Source organism: Carassius gibelio, chromosome A25 (assembly GCF_023724105.1).
Source record: "Carassius gibelio isolate Cgi1373 ecotype wild population from Czech Republic chromosome A25, carGib1.2-hapl.c, whole genome shotgun sequence".
Taxonomy (NCBI): domain Eukaryota; kingdom Metazoa; phylum Chordata; class Actinopteri; order Cypriniformes; family Cyprinidae; genus Carassius; species Carassius gibelio.
The window spans coordinates 19875189-19902688 of NC_068395.1; the positions used below are offsets into that span (position 1 = coordinate 19875189).

At 45.4% G+C, this 27500-nt stretch overlaps 3 protein-coding genes across 7 annotated transcripts in view; 2 read left to right on the forward strand and 1 right to left on the reverse strand.

The window, feature by feature from the left end:
- The window catches only part of LOC127947385 (Fanconi anemia group A protein), a 26124-nt gene extending 16192 nt beyond the window's left edge, over window positions 1–9932 (forward strand). Inside the window, exons 25-42 of one of the 2 annotated variants that reach the window (XM_052544475.1) lie at window positions 57–223; window positions 298–391; window positions 485–658; window positions 730–803; window positions 949–1077; window positions 4158–4227; window positions 6630–6787; window positions 6857–6965; window positions 7043–7102; window positions 7201–7305; window positions 7393–7508; window positions 7604–7739; window positions 7918–7980; window positions 8078–8180; window positions 8263–8338; window positions 8420–8558; window positions 8633–8716; window positions 9162–9932. In XM_052544475.1, the coding sequence (XP_052400435.1) occupies window positions 57–223; window positions 298–391; window positions 485–658; window positions 730–803; window positions 949–1077; window positions 4158–4227; window positions 6630–6787; window positions 6857–6965; window positions 7043–7102; window positions 7201–7305; window positions 7393–7508; window positions 7604–7739; window positions 7918–7980; window positions 8078–8180; window positions 8263–8338; window positions 8420–8558; window positions 8633–8716; window positions 9162–9224 (1920 nt within the window). In that variant the 3' untranslated portion in view covers window positions 9225–9932. The remainder of the gene's footprint in view (window positions 1–56; window positions 224–297; window positions 392–484; window positions 659–729; window positions 804–948; window positions 1078–4157; window positions 4228–6629; window positions 6788–6856; window positions 6966–7042; window positions 7103–7200; window positions 7306–7392; window positions 7509–7603; window positions 7740–7917; window positions 7981–8077; window positions 8181–8262; window positions 8339–8419; window positions 8559–8632; window positions 8717–9161) is intronic. The other variant, XM_052544476.1, reaches the window with a different exon arrangement.
- Window positions 9032–27500, reverse strand: part of znf276 (zinc finger protein 276) — a 20076-nt gene continuing 1607 nt past the window's right edge. The window contains exons 1-11 of one of the 4 annotated variants that reach the window (XM_052544493.1): window positions 18316–18686; window positions 16149–16419; window positions 14088–14134; window positions 13657–14013; window positions 12317–12401; window positions 12116–12199; window positions 11789–11884; window positions 11294–11369; window positions 11093–11210; window positions 10726–10825; window positions 9032–10645 (exon numbers count right to left, since the gene is read on the reverse strand). In XM_052544493.1, the coding sequence (XP_052400453.1) occupies window positions 10360–10645; window positions 10726–10825; window positions 11093–11210; window positions 11294–11369; window positions 11789–11884; window positions 12116–12199; window positions 12317–12401; window positions 13657–14013; window positions 14088–14134; window positions 16149–16419; window positions 18316–18412 (1617 nt within the window). In that variant the 5' untranslated portion in view covers window positions 18413–18686 and the 3' untranslated portion in view covers window positions 9032–10359. Of the gene's footprint in view, window positions 10646–10725; window positions 10826–11092; window positions 11211–11293; window positions 11370–11788; window positions 11885–12115; window positions 12200–12316; window positions 12402–13656; window positions 14014–14087; window positions 14135–16148; window positions 16420–18217; window positions 18689–27500 lie in introns of those variants that run through there. The other 3 variants (XM_052544495.1, XM_052544498.1, XM_052544494.1) reach the window with 3 other exon arrangements.
- Window positions 20054–27500, forward strand: part of LOC127947384 (zinc finger C3H1 domain-containing protein) — a 19667-nt gene continuing 12220 nt past the window's right edge. The window contains exons 1-21 of the mRNA XM_052544474.1: window positions 20054–20603; window positions 21764–22147; window positions 22237–22310; window positions 22484–22733; window positions 22805–23013; window positions 23121–23241; window positions 23325–23386; window positions 23585–23794; window positions 23868–24029; window positions 24113–24250; window positions 24464–24579; window positions 24681–24803; window positions 25244–25418; window positions 25501–25632; window positions 25708–26220; window positions 26290–26399; window positions 26558–26689; window positions 26762–26883; window positions 26962–27063; window positions 27138–27260; window positions 27340–27500. The exon at window positions 27340–27500 is cut by the window's right edge and continues 17 nt beyond it. Coding sequence (XP_052400434.1) covers window positions 20219–20603; window positions 21764–22147; window positions 22237–22310; window positions 22484–22733; window positions 22805–23013; window positions 23121–23241; window positions 23325–23386; window positions 23585–23794; window positions 23868–24029; window positions 24113–24250; window positions 24464–24579; window positions 24681–24803; window positions 25244–25418; window positions 25501–25632; window positions 25708–26220; window positions 26290–26399; window positions 26558–26689; window positions 26762–26883; window positions 26962–27063; window positions 27138–27260; window positions 27340–27500 — 3804 coding nt within the window. The 5' untranslated portion in view covers window positions 20054–20218. The remainder of the gene's footprint in view (window positions 20604–21763; window positions 22148–22236; window positions 22311–22483; window positions 22734–22804; window positions 23014–23120; window positions 23242–23324; window positions 23387–23584; window positions 23795–23867; window positions 24030–24112; window positions 24251–24463; window positions 24580–24680; window positions 24804–25243; window positions 25419–25500; window positions 25633–25707; window positions 26221–26289; window positions 26400–26557; window positions 26690–26761; window positions 26884–26961; window positions 27064–27137; window positions 27261–27339) is intronic.

Genomic DNA, 27500 nt, shown 5'->3' on the forward strand with positions numbered 1-27500 from the left:
TGTGTCTCTGTGTCTCTGTGTGTGTGTGTGCTGGTGTGTAATGCGTGTGTTTGCAGGGCAGTGCTCTGAGTGCGGCTCATGTGTTGGGTCTGGCGGCGCTGCAGGTGGAGCTCCATCACTGCACACACATGTGTCCTCCTCCTGCACACGCTCTCTCGGTGTCCCAGTGTCTCTCTGATGCTCTGGTCTGCTCCACACGCTCTCACATGACCCTGTGCCTCAGGTTCGGCTCACACCTCCAGCATGTGAACGCTGCGTGGATCTGTAGCGTCTGATAACGCGTGTGTTTCTGTTCAGGTTCTGTGTGGCCGTTCTCTCTTATGGGCTGTGCAGAGCCAACGCTCAGTCAGAGGAACTACACCACTTCATCCCAGAGACGCTTTATAAGAAGGTACAAGAGCCATGTTGATTCCAGTCGCTCATCTGATCCTCAGGGTGCGGTGTTCATGCGTGTGTGCGTGTGTGTGTGTGTGTGTGTGCTCAGGCTCAGTATGTGATGGCCAGACTCGTCCCGGAGACTCGAGCGCACCTCAGTGAGGAGCACGAGTCTGATCTGCACAGCGACGCGTCGGGTCTCAGCGGGACGCTCCAGGAGTCTGCCGTGGCTCTGTGGAGGAACACACAGATCAGATCGCTGAAGAAACGGCCGCAGTATCAGGTACTTTCAGAGCGTCTCGTGTGCTTCAGTAACAGACGTGTGGTGTTGAGCGCTTCTCACTCTCTCCTCAGCTCTCCTTCTCTGAGTGGATCTCATCTGAGCTTGGTGTTCAGCGGAGCCGAGACGCGCTCACAGACCTGGAGAGGTAAAGCACAGACCTTTAATCTCAGAAACACTCTAGTAACTGGAGAAGGAGAAGTCTCTTGGTTTTGAAAGCACTGCAGTGGTTGAAGATCCTCTGTTAGATGGAGCTGATGAACTCGCTCCAGACACGCTTGTGTTTGTCTCAGGCAGGAGTACGAGCAGTGGGCATGTGAACAGTATTATCTGCACATGTCTGAACATGACGGAGGATGTGACGGGGACGTCACCCGAATCTGCGCTCGCATCATCACTGCTGTTCTGGACCGACACACAGCGTGAGTCCCCCTCATCCTCTCAGAACGATCACGCTCCTACACCGTTTAACACGTATTCTCACGAAACTGTTGAAACGCCGTGTCACTAGTGATTTTAGATATTAAACATGCAATTTAGTAATATATAAAAACACCGTAATAAAGACAATACTGTTCTCTATCTTGCACAAAGAGTAATTTCAACATAGGAATTAATTATTTTTGCATTTTATTGCGTTTTCTGCTGAAATTCTCATTACCGCAATGCGTCCAGCTGTATCTTAACTTATGTTATGTTGTAATTTAAACAAATTACAATTAAAATATTCTGAAAAAAGTAAATGGATATTCTTCTATAATTTTTCACATGACAGAAAAATGACAGACTGAATATTCATGTACAATAATAATGATACAATAGTGGAAATATAAAGTGTCCATGACTAATGTTCTCATCCTCCGCAATATTTTTTGAGGATCATTTACTCACACACATTTTTAAAAATATAAATCTTGATTTTAAATTAAGCAACACATGAGGCAGAACCTTCAAAATACCAACAAGGTAGGCAGATATCTTCATATTGTTCCAGTTAAAAGTGTAAAATTCTCTTGTCAGAACGTGTACAAGAGAAGCAAAGTCCAGCAAAGACTTTGTAAGCAAAGGCTAGGGGGTACCAATTTCAGAGAAAACGTTTATACCAACCCACCAAATCCCAGGAAGGAGAGAGACATTATGGGTTAGAGGTTACAGCAGGAGTAGTTATCAAAACTGGTTGGGAAGCCTACACAAATGTTGGTGCATCTATCATTATGAGGACTTTCTATAAGTGTAATGATTTTTATACTGAGCAACAGAACTTTGTGTGTGTGTGTGTTCACTGCTGTGTGTGTGCACTTCGGATGGGTTAAATGCAGAGCACAAATTCTGAGTATGGGTCACCATACTTGGCTGTATGTCATATTAGAATAATTTCTAAAGGATCATTTGACACTGAAACCTGGAGTAATGATGCTGAAAATTCAGCTTTGTCACCACAGAAATAAAATTCTGGTTTAAAGTATATTAAAAAGATAACAATCACTTTATCATAATATTACAGTTTGTACTGTAGTTCTGATCAAATAAATGCAGCCTTGATGAGCAGAAGAGGCTTTAAAAAACTTTTTTTATTATGTATGCTAAACTTTTGAATGGCAGTGTATTTAAATATCAAAAAATGCAGCAGTTTTAAATTCTAATTCAAAAACAGTTATTATAGATGAATGGTTAGGGTTAAATTGAAGGAGAACATCTTTATGGAAAAAAGAAAAATATATTGTATATCTTTTTAGGAACGAGCGATTTTGGAAAAACTTTAGGTTCACACTTGGGTATACTATTTACCAGAACCAACTCTTTCAGTAGAAAGAAGTAGAAAGAAAAAAATCCACTTGAGTTATCAAAGACTACATTCCCACTGTCAGTGACTATTAATAAATAGTTATTACATAATTATATGATTATTACATAAAATATAAAATAAAATAAGAAACATTATTATTTTGTAATAATGTATTGTGAATAATTTTTTAATAATAAAACTAAAATTACAAAACTAATATTAGTCTTGTTTGTTTTCTAACATTACACTATTGAGTATTTATTTTTGTGGAAAACCACAGGGTGCCCTTTAAACTGCTTCTCATAAAACCTATTCATAAAGCAGCTGTGACAGAATTTTACTAAGGAATGGGGAGAAATCTTAAGCTAAGAAAAAGAGTGAGGACGACCTTTTTGGTATGGATGATGTCAGCATGATTACTAACTACACCCACAGTGATTGGCTGATAAGGGATGGGTCTCTGTCAGTTATTTTATAATATAAATATTGTAGAATGAGATATCATGTTGCCATAATCATTAAAATTGAAATAAAAATTTCAAAATAAAAATGTTGCAATATTCAAATAAAGTTTGAACTAGAGTGTCACTAATTAAACAAGCATATGTTCAGCTAATTGTCAGCCTCTACATGTCTGCATCTTATAAATAATTGTTATATGTATAAGCAGCCTTTTAATTAACAGACTAGAATTATTATGGCTGATATGACAGTAAGATTTAGTACAAAGGTAAAAGAAATCCAAACTGGATTTTAGGATTGTTTATGATTTGGTCTTTGTGATTTAGGTGTCATCTTGACTACCACTAACTTTTCACAGATTTAAGAGCTGATTTCTACATAAAAACACTTTATGAAGTACTCGAAGAAGAGTCAAAGAGTCCTAAAGATGTGGAGTTAGGAGCAACATTGTTTCACTTAAAATATTTTGTGAAAATGGCCCCTGGTGTTTTTACCCTATGTTATCTAGTTATGAAGCACTGCAAAATAATTTATGCCAATATTATCTAATTTATTTTCTACATTAAATATTATTTGTTTGACTATACCACATACTTAATATGCCTATTATCATTACCGAAATCATGAACCTCATTTCCGTAACCTATGTATCATTACCGCAACATGCATTCTTTTAAGATTTATTTGAGAAATTGAAAAATAGTAGTCTGCTTTTAAATGTATGTGCAGAATCTATACATTATGTTCTTTCAGGTTTGCCACATCATTTTGAAAATATTTCAGTTTTTAATGAAAAAAAAATTAAAAATGGGCTGCAAAATGCAGAAGGCGTTGCGGTAATGAGAGAAATAATTGAAAAACACATAAAAATGTTATTATAAAAATATATTTTATACCAGAGTTTCAAGTAACTGTGCATGACTGTTAATAAACCATTTTTAAAAATGTGAAAATGTATTATTTTTCCCCATGGCACTGGACTTTTCAGAGTGTTACGGTAATGAGATTTTTAAGGACGTTTTGGAAAATATGTTAAAGTTGTTAAATTGTCAGTAAAACTTTTTTAAATTTATGGTCACCGACACTCCAGACCTGGCTCTTAATGCTTAAAAAGAAAATTTGTTGATACAAACATTTTTTAAAATGTCATATTATAAATCTTTGAAACTACGATTTCGTGAGAATCTCCCGTGTGTGTGTGTGTGTGTGTCTGTGTCTGTGTCTGTGTGTGTGTGTGTGTGTGTGTGTGTGCAGGTCACGGACAGCAGGAAGTACCCATGAACTCACAGATGGCTGTCTCCCTGACCTTCTGTCGCTCTTACAGGTGCTCATTTTCTAGATTCTCCTTGCGAACCAGACATGTGCTCTATTTTTATTGTACTAAAGCATAAAAATACCATAATATGTTTCTGGATATATTAAGGAGACATAAGTTCACATACTTGTTTCTCTGAAACACAACACTACAGACAGTTAATGTATTTTGAACTGTGTGTTCCTTGTGGGAATGTCTGTTTTTGTTTTGGTGTGTGTAAAAGCCTCACATCCATCTAAAAACTGTTTACTGCAGTAACCATTTGACCCACTAGCTGTCAGTACATACTGCACCTCTGCCCTCACCGCAGAGCACCAGATCCAGCGGCCTGGCTGGAGATGGGTGGGTTTAGGGGTCTGGGGCTGGAGATGGGGGGGTTTAGGGGTCTGGGGGTGGAGATGGGGGGGTTAAGGGGTCTGAGGCTGGAGATGGGGGGGTTTAGGGGTCTGGGGGTGGAAGGAGTTGGGTCAGGATCCAGCCACACCCCCTGGATCTGGTGCTCTGCAGTGACGACCATCTCCTGATCAGAGCAGATGTGTATTATTCATTTATTTATTCATTTAGCAGATGCTTTTATCCAAAGCGACTTACAGATGAAGACTGTGGAAGCAATCAAAAACAACAAAAAGAGCAATGATCTATAAGTGCTATAACAAGTCTCAGTTAGGTTAAACACAGTACACATAGCATGGGGATTTTTAAATAATATAATAAAGAAAAAGAAAACAGATAGAATAAAAAAAGAATAGAGCAAGCACACACACACACATACAATTGCATAATTAATGAAAAGAAAATAGAATACAAAAAGATTAGAAAGGTAGTTAGATTTTTTAAAGAATAGAATTAGAATAGTGAATGTTAAAGTTAGAGGGTCAAATAAAGATGGAAGAGATGTGTTTTAAGCCGATTCTTGAAGATGGCTAAGGACTCAGCTGCTCGGATTGAGTTGGGGAGGTCATTCCACCAGAAGGGAACATTTAACTTAAAAGTCCGTAAAAGTGACTTTGTGCTTCTTTGGGATGAACAATCAAGCGACGTTCACTTGCAGAACGCAAGCTTCTAGAGGGCACATAAGTCTGAAGTAACGAATTTAGGTAAATGGGTGCAGAGCCAGTGGTGGTTTTGTAGGCAAACATCAATGCCTTGAATTTTATGCGAGCAGCTATTGGAAGCCAGTGCAAATTGATAAACAGAGGTGTGACGTGTATTCTTTTTGGCTCATTAAAAATTAATCTTGCTGCTGCATACTGGATTAATTGTAAAGGTTTGATAGAATTGGCTGGAAGACCTGCTAAGAGAGCATTGCAGTAGTCCAGCCTGGACAGAACAAGAGCTTGAACAAGGAGTTGTGCAGCATGTTCCCAAAGAAAGGGCTTGATCTTCTTGATGTTGAATAAAGCAAATCTGCAGGATCGGACAGTTTTAGCAATGTGGTCTGAGAAAGTCAGCTGATCATCAATCATAACTCCAAGGCTTCTAGCTGTTTTTGAAGGAGTTATGGTTGATGTGCCTAACTTGATGGTGAAATTGTGATGGAACGATGGGTTTGCTGGAATCACAAGCAGTTCTGTCTTGGCAAGGTTGAGTTGAAGGTGATGGTCCATCATCCAGGAAGAAATGTCTGTTAGACAAGCTGAGATGCGAATAGCTATCGTCGGATCATCAGGATGGAATGAGAGGTAGAGTTGAGTGTCATCAGCATAGCAGTGGTATGAAAAGCCATGTTTCTGAATGAGAGAACCTAATGATGCCATGTAGACAGAGAAGAGAAGTGGTCCAAGAACTGAGCCCTGAGGCACCCCAGTAGTTAGATGTTGAGACTTGGACACTTTGATTATCTGATAGGTAAGACTCAAACCATTTTGCCATTCGGGTTGATAGGAGGATCTGGTGGTTAACAGTGTCAAAAGCAGTGGACAGATTAAGCAGGATAAGTACTGAAGATTTGGATTGTGCTCTTGTGAATGATGTGTGTCTCTCATGACATGACTTGTATTTTATTAGACTCTAATCGTCCCTGTAATCCATGGTCGCAGCTGTTACCAAAAACAGCAGGGAAAAAAAACATTTTGCGCTATGGTCTGCCATTTAAAAAATGAACTTACGATTCTCAGGGGTAAAATATTAGGTAAAAAAAAATGATGGGAATCCCTGCTTTACATGAACATTAATAAGCATGAAGAAAAAAAATATCTTGTGTATACAATAACTTGTGTATAATTTACTGCCATTCTATTATGAGCATTCTAAAATATTCAAAAAATCTAGGTCCATCTGAATATGTAATCCGTGTTTAATGTGATCAGTGACTGCTCAGTGTGACGTCACATGACTGTTTCTCGCTCCGACACGTGTGCGAGTGTGTTCTTGTGTTTCTGTCATGTTTACTGACTCTGGTCTCTCTGCAGACACTGTTGTATGAAGTGGCGGTTACTGGGCAGAACTCATCAGATGAGACGGGTCACTTCCTCTGGGACGTGTTTGACAGCAGGTTCTCCGTGACCCCTGACCCCGACAGCATTGGACAGGAGCTGAGCGATCAGCAGACGCTTCAGGACGTCAGCCGGTACGAGCAGCTCATCCGTGTGCAGCGCTCAGGTCAGCTGATGTGATGACGGTTGTGTGTGTCCGTCAGGGTTCTCGTGCTGGTTCCTCCGGTGATGCTGCTGACCGTCAGAACCGACACAACAGGAAGGAGAACTCTGGACTGCCATCGAATGATCCACCACATCAGCCACGTTCAGGTCCCCATCATCATCAGCTCAGCGGTACACATGTGATGGGTCATGTGACTGGGAGTAATGTGTGTTTTGTGTCTCAGAGGAGGGTGTGTGGTCCTGCGGCTCTTCTGTCTTCCCAGCTCACGGCTCACTTCCTCAAAGTATGTGACGTATCTAAGGTCAAAGGGCAACGACCATGCTCAGATAATGGTTGCAGAACAAGTGTGAGTGTGTGTGTGTGTGTGTGTGTGTGTTTCAGGCGGTGGTGAGTGGCAGTGTGAGCTGTGATCGTCCGGATGAAGCAGTGAACCTGTGTCTGTCTCTGTTCCACACCGAGTGTCCGCTGCTGCTGCTGTCTGCCGCGGTAAAACACCTGTCCTCCGCACCACAGCTGTGTGTCAGAGCTGAGCCTCTGTGTGTGTGACTCTCTGTGTGTGTGTGTGTCATGCAGCGCTGGTGGACGCGTCTGTCGGCCGCCGTGAGCTCACTGTGGAGGCGTTTGACGGGACGGGACGCTCTGCCAGAACAGCTGCAGATGCTGGAGGACAGCCACAGCTGGAGCAGACGGTGAAGCACACAACAGCTGCTCCGGTCACATCACAGCGCTCCGGCTGGGTCTGCATCACGTGTGTGTGTGTGTGTGTGTGTGTGTGTGTGTGCAGGGCGGGCGTGTCACCTGTGCCGGCGGCTCCGTCCTGGCTGCTGGCTGCGTGTCTGCACGCGTCTCTGAGGAGGTCAGACTGTGAGACGGAGGAGGTCAGAAGACTCGTCACACAGCTGCTCCACACACACACACAGGTTTGCTGGACGTCACTGCTGACTGTTTAACATTGAGCTGCACAGATCACTCATAGTCATCATTCAAAACTGAAGCATCTCACAGTCAGTTCACCATTGTAGACCAGGCCTAAAGCCACAGGTCAGCAAACAGCGCAGGAGTGTGTGTCTGTGGTCTGACGCTGTTGGTCTTCTGTAGGTCCTGCTCTTCTTGTTTGTCTCCAGTGTAACGGAGCTGATCTCTGCTCACCTGAATCAGCAGGTATCCCACAGCACACACACACACACACACACACACACACACACACACACACACACAGAGTCAGGAGCGTTTCTGATGATGATGTGTGTGTGTTCAGGCCGCGCCGTGTTTGGAGCGCGTCAGAGACGTGTGCGTGTGTCTCCTCACTCATCTGATGGATGATTCTGATTGGCTGCTGCTGTTTGATCGGTCTGGATCAGGTGTGATGCGTGACGCTGTTCTCATGTGTTCGTATGATACTGCAGACGTGACGTCACAGGCGTGATGTTTCTTCTCTTCTAGATCACGTGCTGTCCCACTTCCTGTCTCGTGTGATGTCACCGCAGACACTCAGACTGATGCCGTTTGCCTTTTACAGGTGAGAGGAAACTCTTCAGTCGTAGTGCAGACATTGGTGTGTTCTTGTGCTGATGGTGGGTTTGCTGTGCTCCCTTCCCAGCATCCTCAGGGGCGTGGAGTCTGAGGTCCTGACGGGGGCGAGCCGATCTCCCGGCTTCCTCTACAGCGCGGCCGTGTCCTACAGGGAGCTCAGCAGACTGTTCCTGGACGCCCGGCCCTCGGACGCCCCGCAGCAGCAGGTCAGATCAGTGTGTGACGTCTCTTCAGCTCACACTCACTCGTCTGCACGCTCACGTCTGTCATCTGTGCTCAGGTCCTGCTGGAGGCCCGGCGCATCCTGATGAGCAGCATCTCGCTGAGCTCCCCGGACTGTCTGACGCTCGGCCAGAGGCGGCAGGTACACACACACACGCACACACACACACACACACACACACACACACACACACATGCGCACTCACACACACACACACACCAGAACAGAAGATCATATGCTGGAATTTCAGCTCAAATGTGTCGCGTTTCTAATAATGTCACTAAAGAGAAAGCCTTTTCCTTTTGGGGAAAGGTTTCTGACATGTCTGATGATCTCATCCATGTCCAAAAGCGCCCTGCACATATACATTTCAGTTTTTAAAGAGTATATTAGAGATTTGCACACATACAGATAGGGGCTTTTTTTTGTGTGGAGGCAGTAAACAAACAGCTTGGAGAGCTTTGAACACGCAAAACTAGATGTATTTATTATGTACAGATCCAAACACAGACATAGTTTGATGAGAACAGAAGTGTTTGTGCTGTTAGCTGCCAGTGAGTGTGTGTCTGTGATGTGTTTCCTGTAGCTGCGGTCTGAATATGAGCAGCTGGATCCAGAGATCTCGGCGGCGCTCGGCAGCTTCACATGACATCGTCAGCACGGGATCAGTCACATGATTAACACAGGCTCTGAGCAGGAGAATAAAGCATGAAGCAACACCTCTGTCCGAGTGTGTCATGACTCTAGAGCAGACCCATCATCTGCAGGATGAGCGGGACACGTCTACGCTTACACCGTCAGACCCATTATCAGTTCAGATACAGGCTTCCACAGAGACTGAGAAAATGATTCACTTCACATTTCACCCTTTAAACCATTTTTAAGTCAAAACTATTAAACATATCAATCAATTATATTAGATAACACATTTTACGCTCTTAGTTGTTTAGGTTTTTATAATGGATCTGTAATCATCTTGTGGATCCAGCGGTTCACATTCCTCTGCAGTGTAAAAACAGGCTGATTTTCTGGTGAAGGAGGAGCTTTCGGGACGTCCCGGGGACCGCAGCACTCATGTTTCTTCAGTCAGCCGTATCACAGTTCTGCTCTTTCTTTAGTCCCCAAATATAAGACCTTCTCTTACCCCTGAAGACTTTTAATGGCCTTAACTGTGATCACTAAACTAGACCTTACGGACCCTAGGAGACCCTGGTTCCTGCTCCAAATGACTGCAGATAATCACACCGCTAATAATTACTACTTCTTTTATGAATTTTATATCTTTATTGTGTTAAACAAGGAAATCTTTCTAACTTTCAACTTTTAGATATGAATAAAAACTTTAGAATATATAAAAGCTTGTAAAATGGCTGTGTGTTTTCTTCTCAAGTGCTCGGAGAACTAGAAATGCTTCAGTGCTTTATATAGTCAGATGTTTTCTTCTGCTAGCAGTGTTTTCCCCATCCTGCTAAACGTTTAAACTGATGCCTCTCTATCTCTCTCTCGTGAGAGTGTTGCTCTGTGTGTTTGCTGTGATTGGCTGCTCACTACAGATGTCACACTTTCAGATTTCAGCCTTTCAGGGCTCTCTGTAACTTCCCCTTTTTCATGCAGCTTGTGAGGATGAAATATTACTCTGGCCGTAGCAGTCTGTGACCTGTGTTTCAAACTCAGATCCTTAGAAAAGCCCCTCACTAGCCTTAGGAAGAGAGACAGAAACGTTTCTCAGTGAGACTGCACTTCCTGTACGTGTCTGTCTCCTCAGAGCAGCGTCAGACGCGGGTCTATACGGTGCGGTCAGTGAGTTTGGGCTGAAGACTGTCCAGCACACAGCTGATGTCGTGTTGAGCTGCCGGGGGGCTGCTGGCGGACGCGTCTGGAGGAACTGAACCGCTGCCGCCCTGCAGGAGAGGATGCACCATAGACATGTGCACGTTCAGATTGTGTGCCTTCTCGAAGCGTTTGCCACAGATCACACAAGCAAACTCCAGGTCCGCCTCCGCCTTGTGCTTGGTCATGTGATACTTGAGCGAGGCCCGCTGACGGCACTGGAAGCCGCACACCTCACACCTGAAACACACACACACACAGAGGAGTGAGGGCGCAGCTCTGGGACACGGCTCTGACCCCGAACGCTGGCTCATACTCACTGCAGCGGCTTGGCTCCGGAGTGACGCATCTGATGCACTGACAGATGCTTCCTCTGCTTGAACGTCTGGCCACACTCGTCACAGATGTAGTTCCTCACCTCTGCGAACACAAACACACTACATCACAGCTGGAGGTCAGAGGGTCTGTCTTAATGATATTATGCTCCAGGAAATGACGACATGTGCTCAGAAATCACAAATGCAAACATCAGTAAGTATTGTCAATAGATGGGGAATTCTGGGAAGTTTTGTGGAGATGGCTCAAAGTGGGGTCCACTATAACGAGGGAACCTAAAGAAGGTTAAACCCGTGTGTAGGGTAACGGTTGTCCCCTCGGTGAGCACGGCTGTGCGGTGAAGAACTCTACCTGTGTGGATGAGTTTGACGTGTCTCTGCAGGTATCTGTCGATCATGAAGACCTTGTTGCAGCCTGGATGTGGACACGGTCTCTCCCGCACCTCCTCGTGATGCTCCTTGATGTGTTTCTGAGGTGGGACACATTCAGTGAGTGACCTCGGAGCGTCAGTCGGTGTGTGTGTGTGTGTGTGTGTGTGTGTGAGGTCAGCACCTTCATGCCGTCGGCTCCTCTGTAGACCGCTGTACAGCCCTGGTGAGGACACTTGTAGATGGTGGGCAGCTCCTCTCTACAGGACACACAAACACTCAACATGAGATCTTCACGCTTGATCGGTTCATGGGAATCATTTGAATTCTGCTTAAAAGTGCTCTTCTGGTGACAAAAGCATTTTAACAATGTTATAGTGTGAATCTGTAAAGAAAGAGTTGAGTAGGATGGTCATTTTGATTGAGTTTGTGTGAGCTGAAGCAAAGCATGAAGAGACGTGTGCTGAACCTATCAGTGATGCTTCTGGTGTGACTGCTCTCATTTCTTAACATGCACACAGACAAAAATAGGCGCCAATTATCGATTAGAGAAAGTTGAAAGCTGAATATAGAGCAGTGATTGAACCAGCTGATTAAACGGTTTTAATGCACACCCTCCAGCACATCAGGATTGAGTATTCAGACAGAGGAATGAAAATGATATCAAAGGTAATTTCACCGCTCTGCCTTGATGTTGTTCTTCCAGCCAGGCTTGGGTCCAGGTTTCCTCCTGGCTTTGGGTTCCAGTGTCTTGGTCTCTTTTCTCTTTGAACAACTGAAAGATTGCAAGATCTTTTAATTCTTCCTGATAAATCTGCTGGCTTTCTTCAGAAACAGAAATTCATATGTGCATGAATACATTAGACCTGTCCTGTGCACACAAGTTAATTCTGGTATCGTGACCCTGCATGATTTTTAAGTTCAGTAAATTTTAGATATTCAGTTGTGTGTTACGGAGCTACTTCGATGGCTGAACTTTAGAAAAATCTAAGCTTGTTTATTTTACCGCTTGTCAGTGTTCAGATCTGAGCTGTCTTCAGATGAACCACTCTTCCTCCTGTCCTCACACTCTTCATCACTCAACACATTTCTGAAAACATGAAACACTGATGTGACTCAGAGTGTCATCATCTGCTTCACTAACAGAGCTTATGGGTTTTTCTTGCATTGTTTATGGGAATCTGGGAGTTTAATGTGTATGAACTACTTGTCTGAGAGATCGCTGTCCACATCTTCTCCGTCCATCAGCAGTGGTGCTACTGAAGTGGCGGTCTCCTCACAGGTATGCATGTCTGAAATATGAACGACACTCGTTACATGGAGAAGATACTGCAATGCAACCTAAAGAAATACTGAAAAAGGTTTTGGACTAGCAACATAAATGAAAATGTAATTGGAATAGCAACATAATCTCTGGGAGGTTGTTGTGTTCATTGCACACTGCTGCTTGCCAGTTCAATTATAAGGTCTTTTGAGAACCTTATCTTAATAAACTGACTGACAGGACTGCAGGGTTACAAACAATTGAAGCATAGTACTGCCTTTGGAAAAAGATCATAACATTCTCTTGCATGGGCTGGAGAACTGCATTGGCATTTGTCAGCTGACATAAGCACTGTTTAGGTTAAATTTTTATGACCAGTAAAAATGTATATAAATTTCATATCAATTAAATGTTAAGTATGGTGTTCCACAAGGCTCAGTGTTAGGTCCTCTGCTTTTTTCCTTTACTGATCAGGAAACATGGAATTTGTTTTCATCATCATGCCAATGATACAAACACATTTTTAAAGTTAACAGATTGTATTAACAATATCATGGAGGGGATGGCTTTCAGCGTCCATCTACTGAATTCTGATAAAACAGAACACTTAATTATTTAACTTACAACCTCTAAATATAAGATGTTAATCTGTCTTGATGTTTGTAAAAAGTTTTCATCTAGGTGGATTAAGAAAACCTTGTACAAATGTATTTTTACTGGGTTTATCTGTGTTTTGTGAACTTGGCAAACTATCAATGTCTCTGTTCACATTGTTTTTAAGAGAAGAAACAAAGTAGATTGTGTGAAGTGCTATCTAATTAAACTGCTTATCCTCATCTAGGTGGATGAAGAAAACCTTGTACAAATGTATTTTCCAATTCACTGGGTTTATCTGTATTTTGTGAACTTTTTTGCAAACTATCAATGTCTCTGTTCACTTTGTTTCTTAAGAGAAGAAACAGATTGTGTGAAGTGCTATCTAATTAAAGTGAAGTGAGAACGTCATTAGTAAACTAACCAATTACTTATTCCTGATCAATTAAATTATTCTTGGTGAAATAAAGTAGCATTTAATTTATATATATATATATATATATATATATATATATATATATATATATATATATATATATATATATAAATAATTCAAAACGTGGTGTATAAGATTACAGAAAATAAATTCATCAGACTGATTTACACCAGTAACCAGTCCATAAGTCTGCTCGCATTCATTTTTTTGTCCAGATGACATTTGATTTTTGCTGTGTTTCTTGTGACCTCACCTTGTGTTCGGTCTGCATCACTGCTGTGATTCTGAGGTGCAGCAGCTTCACCTGATCTCGCCGTGTGGATGCTGTTAGTTCTCGATGCTGATTGGTGGTCCTCTTTGTTTGCTTTCTCTCTGTCATCACATTGAGTTTTAGTGGTTTCCGGTCCAGCGTTTGATCTGGCCTGAGCGCCGTTGGTGTCCATCACATAAGTGTGACCGTCCACACATCTCCACACCACCTTCAGGGCCCCTCGACACTGGCCCTCCAGCACCTCCTGCAGGTCAGGGCAGGAATGGCAGTCCTCCGCGTGACTGTGAGCCCATGACACCAGACCGTGCAGACACCGTCTGTCTGATGTGATGTGTGACCCTACCAAAGACCAGACAAATAAGACAAGAACACACACAGCCAAAACGAACACACATCTACGAACATGTCCTCACGGAATAAAGTGATGTCTTCCTGTGACGACGAGCATTCAGTGCTGTTCCTGTGGGAGACAACATGATTGTTAAACTATGGTCTCACAGGTGAGGGCTGGGTTAATGACATGAACAGCTCATATTTCACCCCATAATCAAAAGAAGAAAAAAAGTAGTGTATTTTCAGGACCATTAAATCTGTAGTATTTTTTCCACCTAGTAATTCTGTGTTATTGTTTACATCGTGGAGTTTTTGAATGATCATCCAAGATGGCGGCCCGCGGCAGCTTCTCTCTCTCCGGTCAAAATCAATGGTGTTTTTGTGGTTTTAGTCTTGTGAGTCACAGTGTTTGTAAGTCTTCATCGCGTCTACCTGTCCTTTAATCGTGCATATAGTCTTGAGTTTACATCCCTCCCAGCTTCAACAACAGGAGTGAGGCCCTAAATGACCTGTAACATCACATCAGTGAGCAGCAGACAGCCCACCCTGACGTTCTTCTAATCTTAGCTGGGGATTTCAACCACGCAGACTTAAAGAGTGTGTTCCCACAAATACACCAACACAGACTTTCCAAGACAGGAAAACAACACTCTGGTCTTTGTTTCACCACCCAGAGAGGAGCTTACGGGCAGAGGGCAGAACTCTGTAAGGAAACAGCTGTAGGGAAAAAAAGAGTCCTTAAGAATGCTCGACGTAGACAGCATTTCCTCTGTATGTCCTCAATAGCAGGAAGTGGTGTCCCTGTGATGCGTTGGGCAGTTTTCACCACCCTCTGCAGTGCTTTGCGGTCAGCCACTGAGCAGTTCCCATACCAGACTGTGATGCAACTGGTCAGGATGCTCTCGATCGCACACCGGTAAAATTTCACCAGGATGGCCGAAGACAGCTGGTTTCTTGACCAGGCTGAAGGTGTTTGTAGTCCAGGACAGGTCCTCCGAGATGGTGGTTGTGTAAAGGGTGTAAAGGAATGGGCTCAGCACACAGCCCTGTGGTACGCCAGTGTTGAGTCTGATGGTGGTGTGGCCTGACCTAATATGCTGAGGTCTGTTGGTAAGGAAGTCCATAATCCAGTTGCAGAGGAAGGTGTTAATGTCCAGTTCTCCAAGTTTTGTGGTCCGCTTGGAGGGAATGACAGAGTTTTAAATGCTGAGCTGAAGTCAACAAAAACAAATCCGTACATGTGTTGTCATTGTCAAGGTGTGTGAGTACAGACTGTAGCATCGTGCATATTGCATCCCCAAAGATAGCTAGGAGTGATATAACGATAGTTGTGAGTGCTATGGGGCAGTACACATTCGGGCACATCGGGGAGGAGTGTTTCGGCATGGGCACATGCCCCAAGCACACATCCAGGAATGCCGTCCAGGCCAGCAGCCTTACGTGTGTTGATCCAACTCACTGCAGTGTAGACATCTGTGGAGGTGAGTTTGAAGGGTTAGTGGTCTGTTGAGGGTGTGATCTTGGTGTCCGTCTCCTTGCTGTCGCTGTTGAAGCGAGCATGAATGTAATGTAGCTCATTAAGGAAGGAGACGTCTGTGACCGTTGGAGTAGAGTCAGTGTGCTACCATCAGGGAGGAGACTGCGGAGTCTCCAGGCCAGGACCAGCAGACTGAAGGACAGCTTCATCCATCAGGCTGTCAGGAAGCTGAACTCCCTCCACACCCCCTTTCCCCCCTCTTCTAGCCCCAGGCACCACTGAACTCTGACCCCTCCCCTCCTGCTCATTTCACTCCCCCCTCCCACTAACAAACTGTGACCTGCACCAGACACTTTGTGCAGCATTGGTCTGCTCACTACCTCATTCAACTACCTCTTCAGTCAGTTTAAATAAAGAACTGCTTTCTGAGCTTTTTGACACTTTAAACAAACTGAATGAGCTCTTTTGCACTAATAATCATTTTATCTGCACTGTTTGTTTACATCACTGGTTTTGACTATCTGTCATGTGCCTTGCGCTGCTTTATTAAACTGTATTTTTATTATTATTATTTTAACATGCCCTTGTTTGTAGTTATATTTCATATTTATTTAACTGGATTTCGGGGTGAAACATGACTACGTCATGAGGAAGTGTTTCTCACCTGTCTCTGGAGACGGGCGTCAGGTTGACTCGGTTCCTGAAGTCCAGCAGGATGCTGTGGCACTTGTAGAACTGAGCATGGCAGTTGTTGCAGATGAATTGGGACAGACTGGGGTCTCTGTTCATGGGGATTCCTAAGAGCTGCTGGAAGTCTGTGCAGAAGAGTGGGTACACGGCGCAGGACTCGCCTTGCAGCTGCGCAAACGCCTGCCGCAGCCGCCGCGTGGAAAACTTCCCATGACAGAGTCGACAGAATCCAGTGCTCATTCGGCCTGTGAGAGCAGAGGGAGGTCAAAGGTCAACATTTAACCACTGGGCAGCCGCAAGGGTGATCGACCATCCTGACGTCATGAGCCAATTCAAGTGGAGCACTTTTACTGACAGAAGGCATTGTGAAATCGCAGAAAACAAATTGAGCAATAACTGCCTAGTCGATGTCGATGAGCAATAAAAGATTTCTTGTTGGAGGTTAAATTTAGGTTTTTAATTTAAATGCTACACATAATACAACATTTTTCATGAGAACAACAGTATGTTATATTTGTTTGTGTTATTAAAACGAACAGAATTTCAAAGACTTACTAAGAGAGAATACTAAAATAATTCAGGTATTATTGACAGTGTGACACCGCTCTGTAAGAGCTGTGCTGGTGTGAGCTGTTGGTAACGTGACCCTAGTTGATTCTGGGAAACACACACCAGAACGGTGGCAAGCCTTAAACAGATAGTTCACCCAAAATGAAATGTTTGCTGATCGTCCCCTTTGATTTGTTTGATTAACATTAACGTAACTGTAACAGCAGAGGATTGTTGTCATATCACATGGCAACTTTCTAGATCAGCAAGGGTATGAGACAAAGGTCCTTTGAAGACTGCAAGAAGGTCAACAGTCATACGGTCACCCCGGGAAAATCCCTTGACTCAATATTTTTACCAAAATCTCATCCAATCATAATGCATGTTCAACATGTGTGTCCATTTAAGGTATCCAACTATGTTCCCTAGATGTGTTTCTAAGTATTAAATTCAAATCATCTTAGAAGCTTGGATGTGTAAAAGCTAAGATTGTATTTCCTGTTTCACACATGGGCTGCTCTGAACACTTCAGAATAACTCAAGCATGCTGATGGGGCATTGGGAGAAGAGAGCACCACTCTGTGGTAAAGCTAGTAATAATAACTCGGTTAAAAATACAGTTTCCACCACAGCATATGAACAATGAGTGATTTGCTCTTTATCGATGGATTCATATTAAAGAAACCACAATGCGGTCACATCACTGCGCGAATCCACATCCCATCTATTTCTGAGTCATGAATGACTGTTTTCGATGATATCATGTATTTTGATATGATTTTGCTCTATATCTGTTCAAGCACCGGTGAATGCACCTCGGGCCGGTCAGTTAGAAAAGACAAAGCAACAAAATACAGCTCAGGTCCAAGGTCTCTGCCGAGTGGTGCTTCCCAAACAGATCCGGCCCACATGGGTTTCACGCGGGCCAGATGTGTGCCGGATCTGGGCCAACACTATGTTGCTGTCTGGGTTGTAGCATTTATTATTATTGTTATTATTATTTATTATTGTAGCATTTTAGCATTCTATCTGTTTTCTTTTTATTTATTATATTATTTAAAATCCCATGCTAGGTGTACTGTGTTAACCTAACTGAGACTTGTTACAGCACTTATATATCATTGCTCTTTTTGTTGTTTTTTAGCGTCTGCTAAATGATTAAAATGAATAAATGTAAATGTAATTTAATCCCTAGGAGGAGATAGAGTACAATTAAAAATGGGTCTCAGAAGAATAATATGTGGTTTAAATAGTGTGACAGTATGTTTGGCTTTCTCCAGCCAACTTAACTAGCTAATAACTTCTCTAACGGTGTGTGGTGGATCAATGAACGTGGGTGAAGAGAATGTGTGTGTGTGTGTGTACAGCAGTAAACAGAATAGAGTGTTTATCTCATTGTATCAGATGATGACAGCGATGTGGAGTGAAAGTAAGACTAGAGAGTTTAAAACAGACACTCTTAAATGTGCACTGAGAATGAACAGCTGATAAGACCTGTGCCCCGGGCTCATGTGTGTACAGCATAAGCTCTCAGGATGACCCGAGTCAGCCCGGTCTCGAGCACCGGAGCCGCAGTCAGTGTGTCCTCTCACCGGTGTCCGCCGCCGTGTGCTCGTCCGTCCTCGCTCGGTTACAGGCTCGCTTGCCCGCTCTGCCCCTCCGCGCGTGTCGCGCCGCTCTCTTCATCATCTTCTCTGATCAATACACTACTTCATCAATATCTGAACTGATTATAATTCACACGCGTCAGTCAATTCATCAGCGCCTCACCGAGCACGCGCTGCAGGCGGGACTTACTTAGAGTGTTTTCCGAATAATTTAACTTATAAATGCACAAAAACAAATATTTATATATAATCAAATATTTCATGAGAACACGACGGTGCATTACACGACCGGAAGCGTCCTGTTGTCAACAGGAGTAGCGGATGTGACGTCGCTGCGCGAGAGCAGACGCAGCACCGCTCGTGTGCGCCAACAGAACTGCAGAAACAGTTGGATGATTAGTGTTATTTATATACGGTTATAGAATTCATTCATATTTGTAATACTTTCATTTTACTTTATCAGGCCTATTTTATCAGTAGTTTTTTATGTGTCTACTTGGCTTTGATTTTTAATAATTGTAGTATTTAAATTTAGGCTTGCTTTGTTTAACGTAGTTGTCAAGTCAACATTTAATTTTTATGTTCAAGCTGTTGTTTTCCATATAATATGTATTTTTATTTAATATAACGAAAACCAGTTGAGGTTTGTAGTTAATAATAAACACACTGATCAGTACAAGATTGTACAAGTCTTTATTATTTAGGAAAGAGGTCTATGGACTCAGACTCTCTCTCTCTCTCTCTCTCTCTCTCTCTCTCTCTCTTATTTTATTTTTATTGCAAGACGAAACAATGACAGAAGAAGAAATATGGGGAAAAAGAAAGGCCAGGGTAATCAATCATTAAGTATAATATAATCATAAGCCTTAATAAACGTTATTCTTATTATTATCAATATGTTTTAGAGATTTTACAATAAGCAGAATCTCTGCAAGAAGGACGTCAAATCTAGGTAACGTATTGCGATATTTGGATTTATGAATAAAACACTTATAACATGACTGATAGCATGGTTACTACCAGAAAAATACAAAAATATATATTTCAATGAGAATTTTAAATAACCTTATATAAAAGAAGATAAATAACTTACGTTCTCCCAAAGATATTAAACCTGATTTAAATAATATAATAAATGTAGTAAAGATAAAAAAGAGCAATTTGAGAGTTTGTTGGATAAACATTATGCAAAATTAAAAAAAAATGTACCTCTTTAATTTTATTAGAAATGCAGAATTTTTCAGGGAGTAACCTTGCTCTCTTCCGATGAATATTGTCAAAAGAAATTGTCCAGAAAAATGCATCTAGGGCACTGCCGCAGTTTCTTCAGAGCGACGGCAGGAGCGCTGATGACGTCACGGCTGCTTCACGACTGGCCAGATTCATCGCACGACAACGATCACGTGGTAGACGAACCTTTTCAGTTCCAATAATGGCCACAAATCTGTGTTTTTGGAAGGGTTAAAGCTTTTTTAAGAGTGTAGTCGCACTGAGTCACGTTTATCATACAACACGGATAAAAGCATATATTTCCCCATTTTATTAGTATTTAAATAGTATGTGATTATGTTGAACTTTATTCTTGTAAAGATTGTGCTGTATTAAATAGTATATATAAAAAAAAAAGTGTTTCTTTTGCTTTGGCTGCTCTCGTCTGTAGCCCTGGTTCAAGTCGAACGCTCCTAATCTCTCCGTCATATCTAAGGGTTTGAGACGGGAAGTGCGTGTAATCTCGCGATACTCGGAGTGGAGCACGAGCAGTACAGATGAGTGTGATGTTCCACTGAAAGCTGCTTAGTCGAGCGTTTGTCGCTTCCTTGAGCGATGCGAGCTATCGAATCCTAATCATCAGCATGAACTGTAAGTAACCGCGTCCAGTTAAACGAAAATGTCAGTAATGGAGGTGAATTCGGGCTGTCCGTCTCCTAAAGAGGAGGGTGAGCTGGAGGACGGGGAAATCTTCGACGACGAGCCGCAGCGGCAGCGGCAGAACGCGCGGCCTCCGCGACGCGCCCGCCCCAGCCGGCCCATGATGAACAAGAGACCGCGTTTACCGGGACCCATGCTCAACAACAGCGCCCCGGTGCCGCTGAGAGCCGTTCACCCGCCCTTCCCCTCCGGCCTCCGGCAGGGCTCCGGCTTCTGGGAGCGCAGTCACGGCGCGCTGGGCCGCTTCAGATACCGCGCTCACCGAGCGTCAGACTGGAACCGAGACTGGACGGAGCGCTTCGCGGAGAATCACGGCTGCAGAACCGACTCACCGAACAGGAAACGTATCCTTACGTGAGCCGCGACACACGAGTTACGTTATTATAGTAAAATCCCAGAACCGCGGTAAGATCGCGAGAGAATAACACGGTGTGAAATATTACCGTCTTGAGATCACCGCTACCGCAATAATGCGCTGTCGTGACGTGAAGACGAACGCGTTTGACTACTGGGCTAACTGTCATCATTTATACTTTCATCATTTATATACATAATTTATATATCATTTATTTTTATATTCTCAGGAGTTCACTTAGACTACTGCAATGTGCTCACACACACACACACACACACACACACACACACACACACACACACACACACACACACACACAGTGTCATGAGTCGGTTTTCTCACGGTTCTTCTCGATGCTGTGATCATCCTGTTGATTGGTCTTGTACTCTGAAGACTGTGTGTAAATATGCTCTGTTCTCTCTCTGTGTGTGTGTGTGTGTGTGTGTGTGTGTGTTGATGAGGTCATCGTGAATTATTTCTATTTTTCTCTTTCAGTCAGTTTTCCCTGCTTCAGAAACATTCCCGTAAACACTTGTGATTAGAAGCTGAAAGAGGAGAAAAGCACATTTCAAAGAATCCGTGTGAAAACAAACCTGGAAAGAGGCATTATTTAGGAAGAAAAAGAGAGATTCATAGTGCGTTTAGTGAGTTATTAATGGGATTAATTGCATATTAAATCGAGACAGCAGACCACAGATGCATGGAGATGTTTATATTCTACCGTATTATTGTTTCAGCAGAAGACGAAGGAAAAGAGAAAATAATGCAAAAGAAAAATGCAGTGAATAAACAGCTCTCATAATTTCCTTATTATTTCTTATTACCATGTCATATAAAGTGTTATGATAATCTACTGACGTCTGAAAGTAGAACATGAAGGAAAATGTTCTGACGGATGAGGATGATTGTTATTTCTAGTTGTCTAGAAGTGCCTTCTATAAACTACAGTGTAGTAGACCGGTTGGGAAACAGGTGGATAGAGAAAAATACATTTAACAATCTTTACATTTTGTGTTACACAGAAAACATATTGAAGTGTTGGTTTGAAGCGAAATGAGTTAAAGTAAAGGAGTGAATACTCCCGTTCTGTCCCACTGATGCTGCAGTTACACAGTCGTGCTGTCCGAGTGCTTCTTAACTGCTTCTCAGAGAAAGCGGGCGGCAGATGTCAGATGCGGAGGGTGGTGACCAGCGTCCCTAAACCAGAGAGCATGGACGAGAGCTTCGAGGATCTGCTGCTGAAGTACAAACAGATCCAGCTGGAGCTCGAATGCATCCGCAAGGAGGAGCGGATGGCCCTGAAGGAGGAGGACGAGCCGGCTCCCGCTGACCCCGTCCCGCCGCCCGAGGTGCTGGAGGAGCCCGTCTCTGCTGTGAAGGAGGAGAAGAAGGTGTTTCAGGCGTTCAACATCAGACCGCTGAGACAGAAGCTGCTGACGCCCTCCGACCGAGACGCTCTCAACAGCAGAGCCGCACAGGAAGTGCAGAGAGCGGACGGGGACGCGGCGGAGAAGACCGGCAATCACGACGACGGTAGCACAGATCCAACACTAATACTGTCACACTGCTTGATCCTGTAGGAGAGCAAACACATCATAATGACGTCTTCTCTTCTCCATCAGCTGTGAAGGACGAGGAGTCCGAGTCAGACCTCAACATCTCTGCAGTGAGTGACGACGCTCCGGTCGTCCACAAGGTACACACTCACCTGAACAAGATCACATGATGATGCTCATACAGTGCACTTAAGCATGAGAAGTACAATAGAATAGAGTAAATGAGCTGCTAGTTCAGCATCAAGTGTTGTTCGTAGTTGAAGTGACCGCTCGAGGACTGGTCAGAAGTGTGGTTGTCTTGTGTGTCCTGCAGAAGGAGGACGAGGACGACCTGTCGGAGCTGCAGCTGCGTCTCCTCGCTCTGCAGTCGGCCAGCAGGAAGTGGCAGCAGAAGGAGCAGCAGGTGCTGAAGGAGAGCAAGGAGAAGATCACCAAAGCTCAGGACAAGAGCGAGTCTCCGTGCGACAGGAACAAGATGAGCGGGAACCGAGGGACGGCTGTGTGCAGGCTGCAGGAGCGAGCGAGACCGGACAAGAGCAGGGCGAGGAAGCCGGCGCACATGAGTAAGACACCTCCACACTGACACCCTGATCTCCTCTGTCACACCGCACTGCTGATGTGTCGTTGATTACAGCCAAGCAGGCGTGGAGGAAGCAGCAGCTGCGCACCTGGAAACTGCAGCAGCAGAGACAGCAGGAGGAGCAGAGGAACAAGCAAGAGGAAGAGGAGGAGAGGAGGAAGAGAGAGGACGAGATCCGCAAGATCAGAGACCTGTCCAACCAGGACGAGCAGTACAACCGCTTCATGAAGCTGGTGGGCTCCAGACATCGCTCCCGCAGCAAGGTGGGTGAGACGGGCCAGAGACGGGACGTCCGGGAGCTCGGCTCAGTGTGTGACCTGTGTGTGTGTGTGTGTGTGTGTGTGTGTGTGTGTGTGTGTGTGTGCTTCAGTCTTCAGATGCTGATCAGAGGAAGCTGGTCAAGCAGAGTCTGGACACCTCGGGGAATCTCTACCAGTACGACAACTACGACGAGGTGGCCATGGACACGGACAGCGAGACCAGCTCTCCAGGTACAGGACGAGTGATGCTCACCCGGAGCTCAGGCTCACGCTCACATCTCTGACTCACTGTGAATGTTGATGATTGTTTTCAGCCACGTCACCGACACACGACGCGCTGCCCATGTTTCCTCTGGAGTCCACACCTCTCAGACAGGTACGTGTGAGCCAGAAGAACACACGACTGACGACCAAACCATTGCTTCATCCAGTAAAAATACTGAATTAGGAATGAAGGTCATGTTTAGTACGGACTCCGAGGGCGTCGAATACATCAGGGCATCAGTGTACTTTAATCCAGTGTATGTTTGCAGCCGCTGAAATGAGCTAATGTCAAAAGTGTTTGTGTATGAAGGGTCTCTGGGTGAAGGGTGTGGGGCAGCTCCACCTGCAGCAGATGGAGTTTGTGCGCTCGACTCCTCCTCCTCTGCCTCCGCTGCCGCCCCCTGATGAAGCCGAGCAGCCGCCGAAGCCTCCGTTCGCTGACGAGGAGGAGGAGGAGGAGATGCTGCTGAGAGAGGAGCTGCTGAAGTCCTTGGCCAGCAAGCGAGCGGTTCGAGCAGAGGTAATGTTCATGAGTGTGTGTAAGCGCTGGAGCGGAGCGAGGCGCAGGTGTGACCCCCTCTGTGTCTCTGTAGGACGCGTCCAGCAGCAGCGGGCCGCCTTCGCCCGCTCTCAGACCCGTGCCTCCGCCCAACACCAGGAGCAACCTCACGGCCGTCAGTCTCAACACCGTCATCTCTCACGCACGGGCGCTCAAGTTCATACGGGGACAGCCGGCTCCCAAAGCCCCGTTTGTGGTGAGTGAAGCGGGTCACGGTCTGGAGTCGTTACGCCTGCGACACCCAGCTGTAATGTGTGCACTTCCTTGTGTTTGTTACAGCTGCCGCGACACAAGACTGTGGTGGTGCGTCTGAACGCCTCTGACGACAGCGACTCTGACGCCGAGAGCTGCAGCCCCGCTCCCAGTGTGTTCGGAGGACTGGAGTCCATGATTAAAGAAGCTCGGAGGACGGTGGAGGTGTGTGTGTGTGTGTGTGTGTGTGTGTGTAAAGAGGATCACACACTTCCAGAAACGTGTGCCTTGTCTCTAGATGCATGACCAGTATCAAACATGTTTGAGAGCAGGACCAGTGATTGTCTGTGGACTCTAGATTCACTGAACAGAACCGGCTCATTTGAGAATCAGGTTTTGCCGTGTTTTCAGCTGTTTTTGGTGTTGTTTTGCTCTCAGGCCACCAAACCGAAGCATTCAGTGTCCGAGAAGGAGAACAACCCGGTGAAGAGTGCAGAAGCACTTCCTGATAGCAGGAAGATGGAGTATCGGCTGCTCCGAGACGACATGGCCAGGTGTGTGTGACGCTTCAGCAGTGATGTGTGACCAGTTCAGTGTTTGATCTGGAGAAACATGTGAGGATATGGCCACGCTGCTAATCATGTGATGTGTTCAGTCTGGAGAAGCAGAGGTCTGGCCGGCTGGAGGTGGTGGGCGTCCCGTCTCCCGCGGGCTCAGACTCGGACCTGGACGTCCTGGGAAGAGCCGCAGATCTGCAGGAGAAGCTGAACCAGCACAAGTGCGTTTTAATAAAACAATGGTGGAAATCTGTTGTCTTTAATCATAAACTCAGTTTCACAGAAAACAAGACTTGTCATTTTGTTTCTGCAGGAAATGTATCTTGATTTAAGAATCATGCTCTGGAAAACAAGACCTATATACTAAAGAAGTACCTCACTTTGTTTGCAGTGTGATCAGAAGTTATTTTCATATTCTAGCTAGTCCTGCCCAAAATGAATTTAAAAGAAACTGAGATCAATATTTTTAGACTTTAAAGTGTTGCTAATAAATCTCATTGTGCTTGACTTCTACATCCACAGAAAATATTTACACGTTCCCTTTTATTATTTAGTTTACTTTGTGTTAAACTGTTGGTGAAAGCTGCAGAAGCGTGTATAATGGTGTGTGTTTGACGAGTGAAGATGCGCACTCATGCTGACGACTGTGCTTCCTGTGCAGAACACAGCTGTGTAAAGACGAGGCTCTGCTGAAGCAGCTCTTGCAACAGGAAATGAAGAAGAAAGAGTCTCTGAAAGCAGCCGAGGGCAAGGTGAGCCGACTGAAAGAGCAGCTGCTGGCGTCGGAGAAGATCGTGAGCGCTAACAGAGTTCTGCTGAAGAAGCTGCAGGAGCAGGTGAGCGTTGCATGGGTCGATGTTGTTCTGAGGGACTGGGCCTCTGGTGACCTCTGGTGACCCCTGCTGTGTTGTCCCGCAGGTTCAGAGAGTCCAGCACCGCGTGAGCGTGAAGAAGCAGCAGTCGCTGAAGCTGGAGCGAGATCTGGTCCAGGCGCAGGCCGCTGCAGCTCCTGCTGCGCTCAAACGCAACACCTCTGCCTCCATCTACTCCGTAAGAGCTGCACGCCTCACACACACGAGCGGATGTGTTTCTGTGACAGAGGAACTGATGTGTTACTCTCCGCAGCCGGTGAAGGTGCGGCGCGTGGATCGCTCAGATGTGCATTACGCAGAGCTCATCGCGCAGAAGAAGCGCCTGCAGCAGCTGGAGACGGAGTACGCCCTCAAGATCCAGAAACTGAAAGAGGCCCAGGCGTTACGACAAGCTGAGCCTCGGCCCGCCGCCCCACAGATGCCCAGCGCCCTCTACCCGTTACCACAGCCCTCGCTGCACGACCTCACCCAGGACAAGCTGACCCTGTCCAGTGAGGACGCGGAGGGCGAGGAGGACGAGCAGCAGCAGCAGACGCCCACCACCCGCCGCCGCTCCTTCAGAGAGTCCGGCTCCTTCACCAAACCCAAACTGTGCCACCTGGAGACGGCCGCCGCTTCCCCCCTGCCGCTCAAACAGGCCAAAGCGTCGCCGGAGCTGCTGCTGGGGCTGAACGTGGAGGACCTGCGGCAGAGATACCAGCTGTGTGCCGGGCTCCCTGAGCTGCTGCAGGAGGAGACACGCTCGCTCAGCACGACTCCTGGGAAGGTACGCTCCTGAAGAAGTGCTCTCGCTGTCCTCAGTGTTTCCTTCTCTTTCACTGTGTGTCTCGTGCAGGTGGTGCAGGTGGACTTCGATCCGATGGCAGCTCATCAGACCCGAGCCGAGACCACCCCAGAAGTGTTCGGACCATATCACAGTCCTTTACTAGTCTTCAAATCATACAGGTGTGGAGTGCTCCTCGGTTTCACCAGATTCCATCTATTTATATTCAAGTTTCCATTTAGCTGAAAACTGAAACCAAATGCTTTGCTAAGCGTTGAATACTTTGAGCATTGCTTGTTGCTAGTTTTGCAGTGTGCTAGCTGTGCTCTCACGTGTTCAGGTTCAGCCCGTATTACCGGACCAAAGAGAGGCTTTCTCTCCGCTCCGTGACCTACAGCAACCTCATCGAGCCGAAGAAGTGCTTCTGTCGCTTCGATCTGACCGGCACGTGTAACGATGACGACTGCTCGTGGTATGTGTGCGGGGTGGAGTGTGTGTGTGTGTGTGCGTGTGCTCTCTGGCTGAAGCCGTCTGTGTGTTTCAGGCAGCACATGAGGGACTGCACCCTCACAGAGAGCCAGCTGTTTCAGGACGTCCTGTCCTACAGCCTGCCTCTGATTGGCTGCTCCGACAGCAGCAGCTCCGCTGACATCAGCAGCGCCACAGGTAACGTCACCTCACACCACGTCTCTGGGGGATCAGTGGGAAACTGTAGATCATGGGCCTTCACTCTCCTGTTCACAGAGAAATATATGAAGAAGCTGTTTGGGCCCAATAAGGACCGGATGGGGACGGACCAGAAGGCCGTGCTGCTCGTGAGCAAAGTGAACGAGAGATTGAAACACAGTGAGTGCTCGTGTCACGTCTGTATTAGATGAGTTTAGTCCGCGCCGCAGCTGACCGTTCATCCTCTCTGGCAGTTCCTCCCTTCACCACCTGTAAACCCCAGAGGAAGTGGAGGCCTGGCGCTCAGAAGGTGAAGACACCCGTACAGGAAGATGAAGAGCTCAACCCTGTGGACGTGACGGTCCCCATCTGTCACAGTCAGTCGTGTCCCCTCTGATGACCTCAGCACACCCCTTACGCTGTAGATCAGGACTAATACCTGTTCCTGTCTGACAGACGGACGCGTGCAGGAGCGCTGGTCCTCGGCCGATGTGTGCGTCACGCAGGATGATAAGAGGTACTTCGACAGCGAGACGGATGACATCAGTAACCTGGAGACCAGTGTGCTGGAGAGTCCCCACGACGTGCAGCTGTGGATCAAACTGGCCTTCAAGTAC